The 16504-nt window shown below is 41.7% G+C and overlaps 1 protein-coding gene across 4 annotated transcripts in view; it reads right to left on the bottom strand.

The window, feature by feature from the left end:
* LOC124404390 (ankyrin repeat domain-containing protein SOWAHB) overlaps window positions 1-16504 on the bottom strand; it is a 122843-nt gene that overhangs the window by 86254 nt on the left and 20085 nt on the right. For all 4 annotated transcript variants that reach the window (XR_006929003.1, XM_046878480.1, XM_046878479.1 and 1 more), the window contains 2 exons: window positions 7375-7410; window positions 6474-6578 (listed from right to left, as the gene is read on the bottom strand). Coding sequence is in view for 3 of the 4 variants with exons in the window: in XM_046878480.1 (XP_046734436.1) it covers window positions 6474-6578; window positions 7375-7410 (141 nt within the window). In the remaining variant the exon portion in view is untranslated. The remainder of the gene's footprint in view (window positions 1-6473; window positions 6579-7374; window positions 7411-16504) is intronic.

Genomic DNA, 16504 nt, shown 5'->3' on the forward strand with positions numbered 1-16504 from the left:
TTAGCGGCATGGGTAGGTATACGGTGTATTATAACACAGAAGGCGTACAGGGAGTAGCTTAATATGCGGCCATCTACCTGTTATACAAACTCGGCCGTGTGACACGCGAACGGACGAACGTCAGGCCACTTAATAAATATATAACAGTGGCTCGTTAGCCTGTCCCAAAGGCACAATAGTCAGCTATACACACGTGACAAAATCAGGAAGGTAATAATTTAAAAGCACTTATAAAACCGCCCGGTTCCTTTACCATTTGACAGCAACTGCTTAGCACGACGGCCAGGCTAATGTTGTAATATATTAGACTGGCCGTTGAAAAATCTTAAGATAACCTTGCAAAAAGAAGATCCTTATAGTTTCAATGCTGTATCTCACTGTTAAGGAGTGCCGGTAATTTTTTTTTTTTTTTTTCTTCAATTTTTATATTTGTTTATGTTTTATACTCTCGGAATGCCATACTATGCATTTTTCCGTAGAATAATAAACTATGAGATCATAGTTTGGAGAGGTGTTTATCTTGAGATTTCCTTAAACCTGAAGAAATTTTTTGGCTTTAAATCTTTGAAATTTCGTGATCATAAATTAAAAGAAAAATTATCAAATTCTAACAGTATTACCAAGAATAAGAGCATTCAGACTGCAAGGAAAATTTAAGACTGAGCAGTCAGAATAGTTATTTTAAGGCAATTTTCTTATTCAATAGTTTACCTATCGATCTTAGAATCATTGATAATAAAACCCATGTTAAAACTAAATTAAAGAAATGGATATTGTTATTAAATACATAACAAGCAACTATAATCCTATAGATAATCAACGAATTAAATATCGTGCACTGAATTGTATATATTTCTGGTAACTCATAAATTTATTGCACTCCCATTATTTCCCATTTATTTGTACATTTTACTAACTACAGTTTTAATTTATAGTACAGTACAACAAACAGGTAATCAACGTTTAACTTTGTTGGAATTTACTGTACTTTTATACTAATAAATTTCATACTGAAAATAAATGAACGAATGAATGAATACATAAGATTCAAAACAAATGTCGAGGGTTAGTTAATTCTTTCTAAAGCACGGGAAAAGGCGCGAAGAAGAGATACGGTCACCGGATGTCGAGAAAGAATCACAGTTTCGAGCTACGCTGGTTACGCGGATGCGGTGTAACTCATTATTACGCGAGTTTATCCCGGCTAATTGGCGTCTAGAAGCGAAAATTGTGCGAAAGCCTGGGACAAAGCATCTCAAGTAGAGGTGAAGTGCAATGAAAAAGGGGACAGAGGGGGCGAAGAAGAGGTTCGGGGATAAATTCTGGCAAAACGACACGTCTCGACAAAGTCTTTTGTTTTTTACCCCAGGGCGGAAAGGGTCAGCCCTGCCACCCCTGGCGCGTGGGGTTTTCGAGGGGAACCGGGAAACGGGGGGCGGAGAGTGAAATTTTAGATTTTCTCGCAACAGGCACCCTTGCGAGCTGATCCCGGGGCGAGATGACGCCTCTCTGGCGCCTCTCTTTGCCCGCCGCTACAGCCTCGTTCTCTATGCGACTCGTAAAATCTATTCTTGACCGAAATGTCTCGTTTCTGGGCCCAAGGACGCGACTAATCTTCCCCTCTTGCCGATCCTGTTTCGTTAACTCGCCCTCTCGGGTGCGCAACAGTCCTACACGCCTACGGATGCAATTTGACTTTCCAAAATTTTTAGAACCAGGTTTTCTTTTTCGTTTTCCGGGAATTCCTTTATCGCGCCTTTTTTTTAAGGGCACTGTAGAGGTTCGAGATTTTGAAACTTTGCGTGATTTTGATTTTTCGGAACGAGGCTACGAATGAATATAATCGGCTCGTAATTTTTGGGGTGTTTATTGGCATGTTCGTTTTTGGGACGGGGTTGAAATTTCGAATTTTAGAAGTTCCGAAAGTACAAAATTCGGAATTTTTTGGTGGCGATATTTGAAGTAAGAAAATCAAGTTTTGAAGATACATTGAAATTTGAAATGATCAAAGATTTTCACTACTGTGAATTATTTCTGGCTTGGTTAAATTTCATCTCTTTGATCTTTCTTTCTTTCGAATTTTGGATATTTTTATTTTCAAAATCCTGATAATTTTGATTTTCGATTTTTCTGATTTTTTACACCCACTCGTGGAGTAAACTACATTGTGTGAGTATATTTCAACTTTCGGAATTTTACTCAATCGAAACTTAATTTCTCATAATTTTTCTCCATCGTAACTTGAATTTTCAAAATCTTAACTTTCGGAATTACAAACCATCGGCTTTCCGACCATTCTAAACTCTGTCGTTTCTTCAAAGTTTGATTTCTTCACTTCAACTTTCTCCAGCAAATAATTCGGAATTAAGCGCTTCCGAAACTTTCAAAATTCGGAACTTCAATCACTTCCCGTCGTTTTTTCCATCACAAATATCTTTCCAAGCCGGCAGCTTACGATACTGCCGAATACGGCAGAATCACCGTCTAGCGCCCCGGGGGTTGACAGGTGAAGATGAATAGAAAGAGCGTATTTAGTCGATTCGTTAGGGGGGAGTATTCGGTAGTTCGTTACCGGGGGGCCATTAGCGGGCGTAACGCCTATCGTAGGAGCGACGAAGGACTAAGTAAACCTCGCTAACAAGGAGGCGGACCATCGGCCCAGAGAGAGAGATGATCTACGGAGGCTCGTTCCTATTATATTCCATCCACCAGATCCGGGGTATCGGAGTTGCGCGCAGGAGCGAACGCCCCCGAATATTAACACCCTGATTTATGCTTGTAATTATCTTTTCTTGCTTTTCTTCGCTGCCGCTAAGTTTCTCGATCATCGTTTCGTATATGATCGTGTGGAATTACGGAAGGCGAACGTTTGCGGCGCCCGCGGCAGGGATCTTCGACGAGCCGCATCGTCCTTTCGACAAATTAACCTCGTCCTTTGATTCATGCCCTCGGAAGTTATCGATCCGACTTAAGTAGCCGGGCAATCCTGCGTCACGGAGATCAATTCATTCAATTTGGTAATTACCTTCTTATTCTTCGATTATTTTTATAACTTCTATCCTCGAGGCTAACGCGGGTGGATGTAACGAAGGGTTTTAAGGGCTGCGAGTACTTGGCAACTTTGACTAACTATGCACGAAACACAAGGTTCACATTTTTTATTTTTTTTTATTTTTCAAATAAATTTTATTTCTGAATTGACGATAAATGTTATCGACAGTGCAACGAAGGTTTTATCTTTATTATAATAAAGTTCGAAATCGATAAACTGTACTGTTAATTTTTCTTTAGTCTGTGTTATTTTTAACAAAATAAAGATCGAATAAAATGATTTTTTTTTTTCATCACAGTAACGAATAATTGAAAGAATACACGTTATGTGTTGTTATCGTTATCTCAAGCATATCGGAACCGACGATTAAGGCTCGTGACTTTTAAGCCTATGGGTGATAAATAAGAAAATCGATGAAACGCGGCTGTACCGCAGTGTTCGGTATTATATCCATATAGGAACGGCGGCGTTAAGTCGTCTTGTTATTTGGTTCGGTAGTTGGTTTGTTGAAATAAAGCTTATAGATCGATAGCCATGGTGGGCGGTCCAGCACTCCTTAAATCAGCCGTTGGCTCGTTTCAAAAACGAGACTCTTTTATATTTAACTCTTCCTCCCGCGTCAGTGAAGTCTTATCCTCTCGCTTTATCACTCTCCTTCTCTTTTCGTATTGTTTATTTGTTTGTTTAGACGAAGTAATTAGAATCCGATACAAATGGTTATTATTTATCGGGGATAGGGAGACGTGGAGAAACTCTCCTGATTGCCTCGCGCGTTATTAAAACCTCGAAGGTAGCACAGCGATGCGACCAGATAAAACACACGCTTATAATATTCTCGCGGGCATTTCGAAACCTCGATACATCATCACTCGGATTATTTTTCCCTTCTCGAAACTCATCTTACAATTAACCAGCTTATTCTAGATTCAACAACGAGCCAATGGCGACTCGCCGTGCCCGTAAAGCGAGAAAAAAAATTATCATTATACAAAATTAATACTGTTCAAATACGATTTTGCAAAATCGTGTAAAAATTGGATAAAGAAAATCGTTTTCCAATTTCGAATATGAATAAGCGAAGGAATTCGTCCAACGATCGAAAATCCTGGATCCCGGGTATTTCTTTATTCTTCATCGATCAATCGTTGACGGAGGAATGAATTGTTGGATCGCCATGATTATATATATATTTATAAAAACATTTTCGCCGATAACTTCGTCACGCTAATTAAATTAGCACCGCTGTTGATCTGGGACCTTTACTCCCACGCGTGTATATCGAGGTCTGCGAGTGTGAATAAATAATATTCAGCAATCCTGCTACTGCTACGGTAGCAGCGTTGAAACACCCCGAAATTTCAGTGTGTCCGTGTACCTAACGTGAGAAATAAGCCTTCGTGCTATGCCTGATCTCTGTGGTTTTTTTAGAATTTATCAGTTTAAAAATCTAAAAATGTTAAGCTAATTGCTTGCCTAGATGAAAGTTATCCAATTTTAGCCTCAGACCGGCGGAAAAAGTTTACAGAATTATAATTCTACTGCTTTAAGGTCTACGAGTAGAAGAAAAAAGTATTTAAGTGAATGCACAATTATCAAAACATTGTCGTTCATTCATTTTTTAATTGTCCCACAACTATCGAAGATTTTTTGATAACTCTAAACAAGCGAATTGAAAGTTTGGATCGAATTGATTGAGACACATCGATTCAGAACAAAGAACGTTCATTTGAAAACCAATCGACTTAAAAAATCTGAAGAAAAAAAAGGACCGAACCACTATTTAACTCTGTAATCTGAAAAATTATCATTTTCTTTTCCGAATCAGTAACAATTCAACGAGCATATAAAACATTCAACCCCAATATCAAAAAAAAGCATAAAAATTGTCCGAGTGAAGCGTCGAGTGCCTTTCATGCTATCCACGGATTATAATAAAAGGGTAAAAAGTGCTGCAAGGCTTTTCACGGGATGGAAATAAAATTAAAAAAAGTCACGTTTTCGAGCGTTAAAGTATGTATACATATACATATATACATACATACTCGTACATCAGGCAGGCCACAAATTTTTGATAAAAAAAAATTCCATGATATTTCCAGGCTTTGCGGAATCCAATACCCAGTTTTCCCTGACATTTTCCCAGTTCTAGTAAGTTGCTAAAACCTAAATCGTTCAGCTTATTACTCTGTATTCGGTTCAAATTAAAGTCGATTTGGAAAAAAATGTTATAGACAAAAAATTCAGTTTAAGCCAGTTATTTTTTTCGTTGTACAACAGAAAAGTGATATTATTTTCAGTTTTTTCCATGACAAAAATAAGAATTCCCTAACAATTCCCGGGTTTTCCATAACCCCTTTTAACTCCCCTGATATTTCCAGGTTTTCCAGGTTTTCCAAGAGCCTAGCCACCCTGATACATACATATGTACATACATATATCGGGGATTGTGTAATAAAAATGGCACCGACGCAGATATATGCTTATCGTTGCATGTAATCCAGAAAACACGTTTGGGCTCGGCCAATTTATCCCTGGAGGCCTTGTGCAGTCGAGTAAAGCCGAGAGAGGTGGAAGGGGTGGCTTGTACGTTGGAATGAATTTACCCGGTGTACGAACCCGCCCTGGCCCTGCAGTGTACAGAACCTAGTCTATATCCGGACCCGCGGTAGCTGCTCCATACCCTGTTTTACGCGGCTATAGGAGTGCGATATTCGAACGGATCCATCCGGGCGAGCGGATAGGATGACCGGACAACCCCGTCAGCCCGTCGCCACCGACGCCAACCACCAACTCACTCAATTCTAACCCCCAACTACACGAATCCGAGAGAATGCCGTCGCATTTCCGACACACCTATAAGGTATATAATTCACCTCCGCCTACCACTGGTCGTTACAAAATATGGTTCGAATAGTTCGAAAGTTGGAAGTTTTCTAATAAATAATGAAACAATTTGAAAATTTGTTATTTTACTCTCAACTCAACGGGACGAAAGTGGCATATTATTCCCTCTAAACTTTGTTTTCTCTCATCTGGAAAAGAGTTGCACTTTTCTCCCGTATTTGTGGGAGACTTTATTTTCTTGGTACATAATTATTTTTTCGATTTCTCGACCAACGATTCAAATTTTTCCGAGTTTTGATGATTCGCAGCTAATTTCGATCCGTATAAAAAAGTAGCGAGCCTGTTTATGCCTGGTTTGATTTTCAGCATAGTGAGAGGTTTTCGGAAAGCGTAAAAAATGTGGAAAGCTATTACGAATACCATCGATGGTGATCTTGGGAAGATCATTGCTGTATCGGAATTAGCAGTAAATTTTTTGCGACACAATTGGCAACGAGTTTTTCTTCATTGGGTCTACAATATGATCGATAAATCATAACTGTTTTCAGGACAGTTATTAAAAGGTTAATCGACTCACCCTGAGCCTGGCGAGACGTGGTTCTTCGGCAGCAAGTTTGGCGAGTGCCTGGTAATCGCCTTGAGCAGCACGTACGAGCCATTCCCTGGACTTTCCATCCAATTGCTGTACGTCGAATAAATTTTGCGTTAATTCATGCTTGTCACAAATATCCACTCATCATACGTGGCCCAATAACGCATTTTAACCACGGACCAATTAAGAAAAATTAATTGAACACACTCCTGGCGATATTTGCTAGCTCGTTTCAATTCAATTCGATCCAATTCCCATGTGTTTATGGTATCTCTGTGTATAGGAATGAAAATTTCGTTTCATTCGTGCTACGTGTATTCAATTCTAATTAGTACATATATATGTATGTGGAACGCGTTTCGTTCACAGGAACGTTGCGCTACCGACCAACAACAAAATACGCCTATTATTAAACGTAATAAGTACCTACGTTGAAACAAACTCGAATGTATATTTTGAAGAATTAAACGCGGAATCATTCGTTCCATCTCATATTCTCCAATTACTACTTGGTATTGTACGAGTTCTTGTGAAGGTTGGTTTTTCCGCTCGGCAGGCGAAAAGTGGTTGGAATTGATTTGAAATTATACGACTCCAGTGAGGTTACATCCAGAAAAAGTGATAATTTATTCAAATGTCGACTATTTCCATTGTTTGTCATTTATTAAAATTTTGTATGCAATATATCTTGAATAGTAAGAAAGAAATATGAAGGAAATCAATCTAATCATTCTACTCCATTGAAGATCTTTTTGTAACCCGAAAAAAGTACATCTTGTCAATCGATTTGACATACGAGACAAATTGCACCTTTTACTATTGTCATTGGATTCTATGCGTCGATAGTGATTAAATATAATAGTTATAATAGTAGGAATAAACTTACCGAAGCGACGGATGCCCTGTCATCTTCGTCGGTTCCCTGGAAAGAAACAAAAAAAAGAAGATAAGAAAAAAGTCACCAGGAGCATTGAGTCGTTCGAAGGCAAAGTCTACGCTCTGCACGGATGTCTAGTCATACTAAACCATATCTGCATGTAAGGTGCATTACCGATAAACTCTCTATTTACAGGCGTATAATGAACAGACTTTACGGTTTGTCCAATATAGACATTCCTCTCCTTCCCCCTTTCTGATCATCAAAAGTCTGCCATTGGCATTAAAATTTTCTTCACAAGTCACATGCACGCAGTCATACAGAGAATGGATATGAAATGGTAGCGTTTAAACGGCGTAGCGTCGTAACTTCGTTGTGCAGGATATGGCAAAGGAGTTCTACTACACGGTGCTGGCTGGCAGACCAAAAGCCGAAGCTGAGACGAACGGGCGGAGTAAAGGGGGCGAGGGATCGACGTAAAACAGCGGGATACCGCGTAGCACAATCGTGCTCGACCATCAGATTGATATATGGATCCAATAATTGATTCTCCGAGGCGAGGGCGCGAGGTTAAGCAAACTTACGCAACCTTGCTCGATCACCACTGTTATACGCACACCTCTACAGCAACTATCAAACTGTGTAGTGTCTAAACTATACCTACAGCTATATCGTGCTGTAGGATGGAGAGAGAGGAGAAGGAGAGAATGAGGATTGTAAAATCGGTTCAGTCGAATCGCCCGAAAAGATGTGACGAGCAATAATTTCTTGTCACGACTGTCTTTTCGTCGAAAGACCAAGTTATCTATGAGTAGACCTTGAGGAAAAAGGTGAACTTGTGCAGATTTTAGAATACATGAAACTCGGTTCAGATCTTTTATCACGAGCAATTCAAGGCAAGTGACTTCCAAGGAAGAACGGGTACAGATAAGTGCCCGATACAATGACTCGGTTGTCGTAATTGGGTTCCAAGTTGACGGATGACCTGATAAATATTATTTCACAGCAAAAAGTACAATTTCATGAATTTAGTTGAAATGACCGAATGTTTACTGGGAGAGACATTACAAAATTGAAAGTCAAAATTTGGACTCAGTAAAAATGGTAATTGTACCACCATTATTGGGTTCAATATACTCGCGTCATGAAGCGATGGCGTTGGATGCGGAAGAGTCACTTCGTATCAGGTTGGGAATCACCTTTTACTTCCTGCTTTTAACGATGGACTCACCCTGTTCAAGAGGGGGGATGAGAGGATGGCAGCATAATGATAGATATGCACCGTGCTCATAGTCGCAGCAATAAATTGAAGACAAAAATATGCATATGACTAGGGTGGACGCACGTGTGTAACCTATAAGAATCTTCCTATAGCGGCTGCACAGGTGTGTTGCGATGAGAGCAGCAATGGCGTCCGGTGTAGCAGTCGTTAATTAATGTTTGTACTTAAGAGAATAGAGATAAGATAAGAGGAGGACGAGTCTTTCATTCTCCTCTTGCTCCCTTCCGTGCCTCCTTGACGTCTCCTTGAATCAGACCCGAGACTGCAACGTTGAACGCACTATACGATCAGCTACGGCGTTGCGTTACGAGATGCGTTTGCAGATTTTTTAGCGTTAGTTTAATCAAAAGCATGCACACTACAGGTATAAAGGATAAGGAGAACGAAAGGACGGATGTATGGAATGAAAGGCGAAGATCTTTGCTCGTTCCGCTTCATCCGTGATGGACTTCATAAACGAGAAGAGGTGCTCGTTTCATCGTCGGGGATTGAAAAACGCGTCGCTCAATCGAAAAAAAACGTCAAAAGTTCTTTGCTCCGAGTTACGTCGGTGTACAGAGTCGAGTGGACTACGTGAATGGTCCGGTATGGTGGGGAAGTAGGGCCCGCGGAGTGAGGCCCCGAGGTCCCAGGAACGCTAAACGACTACTCATTCCTGTTAAACTGTTTGTATTTTCACTCGTCACGGCTTCAAACGCTCGGGTTCTCAATTTCGACCTGGAAGAGGATGGAATGCATCTTCAATGATCAGGGTATACCGGTTGTATCCAACTTCGTTACCATCGCTTCTTTTGAAGCAGTGACATCCGATCCGCGATTAGTAAAAAATTAATTAGTCGCTGCCTGAACTTTTATATTACTCGATGCATCACTTTCATGTTTACTTCTTCATCCACTTCACTTATGTCATCCATGATTATCACAGTTTGGATATTAGTGTTCCGAAAACGGTTTCCACTTTCCAATGACTCAATAATCCAACCTCGATTTTCTCCTCATATAATCTGCCAATTGATACCACGTGGCGCCACCAGCGTCGGTTTTGATCGGTACGTAGACGGAAGTGGCGCCATCACGTTTTGCGTTCCTTCTTACCCAATTTGATTGTTCAAAAATCGGTATACTATATAGATCGCGCAGTGCTAACATTATTTACGAAATGACTGGAACCAGCTACGATTAAAGTGATGTTTTGGATCAAATTTGAAGGACTTGAATCATCCTGACGTGTTTCAGGTGGTTGGTACTAAATTGAGGACCACTGACCCCCCGTGGCGCGTTCCCAGCTGTGGGTGTGCGACGCCTAGCACCACTACACACACAATCCCACATCAGATGTTTTGTTGTGTATCGGTAGGTACGCGTGTTGCAGGTACGGAGACAGGGAGAGGAAGAAGAAGAGAGAAACAGAGAGTGGACGGGGGAGTCGGACGCCGGTCTATCCTACATCAGTGATTCGACATTCGTATTTTTCAATAAGCAGTTGTTATTGCCTGCCCCAGCAAAGATCGAGCCGGAGATAAAGTCCGGGCTCTTGGCACACGGACGACGAAGGTAGGCCGATAGGTATACCTCCAACCGTTCGAGATTGGCTCCAATTAAATACCAATCGAAACAAATTAAACAACCACATAGCCCGCGCCGTCGGACCCCTCGCCGCGAATTAGTTTAATCTCTTGTACAAAGAAAGACAGATCGAGAGAGAAAGTGACAGAGAGGAGATATAAAAAGAATATATCAAAAAAGAGAGCCATCAAATAAAGACTGACAAACAAACGAACGAGGTAAAAATCAAAGCAAGTCATCGTCATATCAAGTAAACGGCTAGATGAACGGTGAACTCAGTTTTTAAACTCTATTCGCCTAAGTCTGTATAGACCATGATTAGTTGCGAGACGTGACGTTCTAACGAGGCTAAAAGTTCAAAGACGATCGAAGATACGAGATCCGCCCATTGAGCATAAAACCCATATTCGGGAGTTGAAGGTGTGGGTGAAGAGGTATCGGCTAAAAACGAGGGTCCTCCTCAGGAACGACGGTTCGAGGTGCGGGCTGAGCGCATAGACGCTGATTGATTTTTAAACGATCCCCCAGATGCGAGCCGCACCGGGGGTGAAGATCCGATGGAATCGGTATGTACATATGAGAGAGGGGACACTTGTACAGACGGTATCTCGATCGCCGGTGAAGCGAGATATGCAAATGCGGATGACGGCAGGAGTGCATCGTTGCACGGGACCCCGACACGCAGGTATTATGGACCGTGAGGCCCCAGCGCGAACGGATGGGCCCAGAAAGAGCGGAGCCGTCCGTGGCACGGGCTCTCGAGAAGGTAATGGCGTAGTTATCAGATAAGCTTATAGGACGGGGTTAATCCTAATGGCATCGCGGTGTTGTTCCCTGGGGCCTTAGGCCGGGGCCCGTGGAGTCGATCGGGCCTTACACCGTCGCTCCAAGGACCGTCTGCGCGTGTGCGTGCTCATACAGGACGTCCCGTCCCGTAGAGCGTGAGGCTGTTGAGTGCATGCGAGGATCCGGCACCTTTCGAGCACTCCTTCGTCCACCTTTCTCTTCTCCCTTCTTATACACAACTATAATTAATATTTTAATTGAGATCACCGGGAATTAATTAAGCCTCTGCGGAGGCTGCGCGCGATCAAATCCTTCCACTGCACCGCTGCGGGATGGAAGTGAAGGAAGAAGAGGGGCGGTTAATCGCCGTTGAACCTGCAGTCCTGGACGACGACACACAGGTGCAACGGACAGGATAGGGTGGGGTGGGGTGGGGTGGGATCACTCCGCAGCCACGGCGCATTCCGAGATCTCTAATTAACTTGAAAAATTATTACACTCAAGATCTACCTGCTGACTGAGTTCTTGTAGAACTCGGGTGCGTATTATACGTATGTATGTAGGTACGCACGATTCCGGCGCCGAGGACGATGGCGATGAAATTCATTCCTGACATTAAATCTCGGCTTTCGGGTGAGACGGACCGCCGAGATTTCGAGCGAGAAACGAATTACTCTTTCCACCCTGATCTTTCAAGCATTTTTCAAGCAAAGCTACGGCTGTCTGGTGCCCGATAGTACATAAAATTCAACTCCGTTCACTAAAACTTTGATTAAAATAAATGAAAATAATTAATTTTCGATTACTCTGATGGATCATTATTTAATGTGAATAAGATTCTAGAATTTTTCAATTTGGATTTGTGTACAGCTGTATTTCAATGTTCAACGATCAATTCTTCTCATTTTATAGATTACGTACAATCAGTGTTAAAACCTGGGGTGAAAATTTGTGAAAAAATCTCAGTTTCACTTTTCCATTCGCTTTACAATCGCAGTGTTCACCTATTTTTGGAAAGTCACTCTCATTACACGGTAAAGTTTTTCTTTCTTCTAAGATATTCGACGATTTATTTCCTCTTCCACAAAAAAAAAAGGTGCAGCAATTGACAAATTGGCTCGCGCGCATGCGCAAAGGTGCCATTTCGTGTATAGTATATGCACATACGGGACATATGTACTCACACGCAGGATGAAAACGCGTGTTTTTAAATAACGTGCAATGTTCCCGGTTCTCGTTATTGTACGACGAGATAATTCAGCGACGAACAGACGGAGAGAAAAAAGAGAGAAATAGCAGCGCGAAGGTACTTGAATTAATTTTCCAGCTCATATACACGCGCCTGTAGTAGGTACATACGTACATATACGTACCAGCGACTTGGAAAATTTTGTACACCTACGTTTTGAGGTGAGCGTTCATGGGACACGGGCCAAGAGTATACCCATGTGGGTGGAATCGTTGTGGAAGTGAAGGTGTATGCATGGGGGTAGGTCGGAGGCACACACAACGAGAGACTGGAAGAGAGAAAGAGAAAGAGAAAGAGAAAGAGAAAGGGAGAGAGAGAGAAGGACGTGGGGAAGCCACGGTGAGGATTCAACGGCAAAAACCGACAATTAAACGCACGTACGTCTGCAGCAGTCAGGAGAGGCGTGGCCCCCGCACAACGGGGTGTTAAATGCCTGATTGTACCCTCTTCCTGGTCCCGAGACGCGTTTAACTCATACCAAATTGCGCGTCGGCTATGCCGGGTCAAATTAAACATCGTTTCCTTTCTCAGTTTTATTTGACGATATCGAGTAATATTTAGGATAAATAAAACGGACGGTTTTTATAACCATTTGCACGAGCTTTAAATATTTGTTTGATAAAATTTTACAAAGTATGATACGAAGTTACGTGTTCAAAGTGTTGGGTAAAATTTTTTTAAATTTAGCGGTCTGTCGAAATACTTGAAGCCCCGTCCAAATAATATTCCAAATTTTAACAGTCCCGATTAACCTGTTGAAGAAATAAAATTCTGTGTATTCTTAGTATCAAGAATATCTTCCATAGTCTGATCCCTGAGTTTTATCCTTTTTCATGGAATCTCTCGTTTTCTATCGATCGCGAATTTCCCTTTTGAATAGAGCAGTTTTTCTCGACGTTCTTGAATTCACGACCCCTTTACAATTGACAAAACTATGTCAAAGATAAAATCAAAAGATTCCTCGCAGAATTTCGGTTGTGCTTTTCACTTTTACCTGGCTTGGGACCACAACCCCCCTGGGGGTCGCGACCCACAGGTTGAAAAACACTGGGGTAGAGGGTGGTTCGTACAACGCAATGATTTGTTTGGAGAGTTGTAAAAAAATTGGAGAAAGGTCGAAATCGGTCGGCGCTAGAAGCTCGGCAGAGGAGAAGAGAACACAGAGTTCATACCCGAGTCTTTGGTCCTCGGCGAGTTGGAGGAATCGCTTTAATAAGCCGACACGGCCGGGCGGCGAGCCTCGAGGGGGCGTATAAATACATTCGGCTGTTTCGGATGCTGGAGAACGGAGAGAGAATGGCGAAAGGGGGGCGTGTAACAAGCTGGAGTACTAGAAGCACGAGGAGCCTCGAGAGGTCTGAAATTAGCTTTATTATAACCAGGGGGCCATCTATACAAAACCAACATCGGGCAAATACTCAGCCTCGTGCATACACACATGTATAAGTAGGTAGGTACACTATATATGCATACCAAAGGGAAAACATTTCCGCAGGCATGAAATAGGACCGCGGTTTGAAGTCAGTCTTTAACCCTCCGTGTGAACATTGGATCTTTTCGGGAACAGTTGTTCTCTGAATATCAATTCCTATGAGCGATACTTCCGAATTTTTGAGCCTGCCAACTATGGGATAAAGTAGGTGTTAACACTTTGACAGAAAACCTTGAATTTGTTTCTGATTTTTTGAAAACTTGGAACACTTCGTTTATCCACAAATAGTGGTAATGAACAAGTATATTAAACAGGAAACCATTTCTGCAAATGGGGAGAATAGAACGTGTCTCGGACTAAATTTCCACAAGGCAAACCGATATTGTGATAAATGCATTTTACTCCGTACTGTATACCAACCCGGTATTCCCTTGAGCAACTCGACGCCCGAACACACCTCAATTGTTCCGAAGCTGTGTTCATTCGTTATAACTCTGTATCTATACTCTGCAACGTTATGTTGCCGCAGGGTAAATCGGCTAATTAACTGTTATGCAAAACTGAGTTTGTTCCTTCGGGGATACTCGAGTATAATCGGGTTTTCCCAATTTTGAGAAATTTTAATCTTAAACAAGGATAAACTTGATGTTTGAAAAACTGTATTAATATTGTTGGAAAATAATTTGATACTCTATCTGGCCATTATTTTTAATGTTGTTCTTATACGTTCGATTTTCGTCACGATAAAAAAATGAGTGGTAACTTTTGTTTGTTTATTTTAATGCTTTTCTAGAAACACTTACAACTTCAAAATCATTGCAAGCGCAATGAATGCTTGTCTAAAAATGCAGCAAAGAAAAATGTCGACAATTTCTTTTTTCAATTTTTTTGTACTTTCTAATCCTTTGTCAAAACACGAGCAAAGCTTGTTTTCCGAGTCTATAGAGAGAAATGGACAAGCTGGCACGCACGAAAATACAGATATATCCGTTAAGCCCTTCGGGGGTGAAAAACTCGGAGTATTATTGACTGAGGTGAAAATTCGTCAAGTGGACATCGGTCGGCGTTTGGAAGTGAAAGCAAACTGGAGCTTAAAATTTGATATATTTAAACGTCGGAAGGGATGTTAAGTCACGTTCTACCTTGCCGAGAAAATAGGGGAGGCAGGCGTTGGAAGAAATATTCACACAAGGCTCTAGCCGTGACGTATATTATCCGTGTGAAGTTACACACACGCAAACACACAGAGCTGAGCGTATGCCTTATAACTGGATCCTTGTTTCCACCAGATGCAGAGATTCTCGTTACACGAATTCAGAGTTTTTATTCTCTCGAATAAAACACGGCATAAATCAGTAAATCAGAAGACGCGATCTGGCTACGAGCACGCTTTATAACAACTAATTAAATTCAAAGCCATAAACTCTGAAAGTGTTGCCGTGAAGTTTACGAGCTGAGAAATTACAACGTCGCAATTTTCATTTGCACGAAAATCTTCACTCGTACTTTCCATTCTTCTGTTCAAGTGCAAAAACAGTTTTGTCCAGATGCTTTGACGCGGTTTAAAATTTTCTATACATGGATCAGTGAAAAGACGAGGACCAAAAGAGAACTTGAAGGATTAGAAGAGCATTGATCTGAGCTTCTTTGATATGAATTGAAAAGATTTTTTACGAAATCTTGGGGCATGTAAAGCAGGATGATTTGCATTCGTTCTCACACTGCACGTTACACTGTAATTACGAGCATATAAGCGGACGGAGAAAGAATTTTTTCACAAGTCCCAAGAATCAGTGATTTCCGAGATACAGGCTTCGGAAGAAAGGTGTCTAGATTTTTTAATATCTTTGGATTTCATAATTTTCGTGAATTATAAAACTTGAAGGGGACTTGAAATCAAAGAAATCACTCCATTGATGATGGATTCCATTCATGCACTCGCTGGTTTACCGGAAGGGGGTGCGACCTCAGATTTCGCATGAAGAACGCGGCGGAGTCTCTGCCAATCAGCTGTGCAATTGTCGAATGATAAATTTGATTTCAATTCCTACTTGAAGCTCTGTAATTTGTAAACATCGCGTAATCCATAGATATAAAAAAATCCATACAACACTCCTCTTCCGAAGTGAATATCTCGGAAACTACTGATTCTTGGGACTTGTGTCCACGAGAACTTTTCAGATCGAGAGGATATGTACTATAACACCTTGAAAACCAGCCAACAATTTCCACAAGGATTCTGCAGAATCCTTTTCCAAATTCTGAGTAACCCTACTAGAGACCTCTTCGATAAAATATAATGATCCAAACCGTTTGCATAGATCGTTTCGGTAAGGACCCGACGCCATTTGAAGAAATTTGAAATCCGAGCGAAGTTCCGGTTCTGACTGAAGAACGACGGATTATTTACCAGGAACGCGTTGTGCGGTGGCCTAGGAGGTGGAGGAGTAGAGGAGGAGGAGGGCGTCTATGGTAATAGATTATGCAATCCGAGGGAAGAGAGATAGCGGCTCGCTGATTTATTCGTCGGCTATGGGCGTCGTCGAGCGTTCATTCGTTCGTCCCGCGTTGCTGATGGCAATTCCAGAGGTCCTCACGCTGGAAGTCGGGCCAGGACGCTGCCGATGACAGGAAAACTCTCTTCGGGTGATTCAGAGTTTAGTGAGCGGAGCCCCGCCTCACCGTCGGATAATGCAGCCCTCAGAATTCGCGTGTCATTATCGTCAGAGGACCAATACGAGGAAGTTAATCAGCGTTCGGCGAAGAGCGAGTCCTGCAACCGGTCCGGAAAACAGGACCAAAGTCCAATAACTCAGAACACGCA

Source organism: Diprion similis, chromosome 3 (genome assembly GCF_021155765.1).
Source record: "Diprion similis isolate iyDipSimi1 chromosome 3, iyDipSimi1.1, whole genome shotgun sequence".
Classification (NCBI taxonomy): Eukaryota; Metazoa; Arthropoda; class Insecta; order Hymenoptera; family Diprionidae; genus Diprion; species Diprion similis.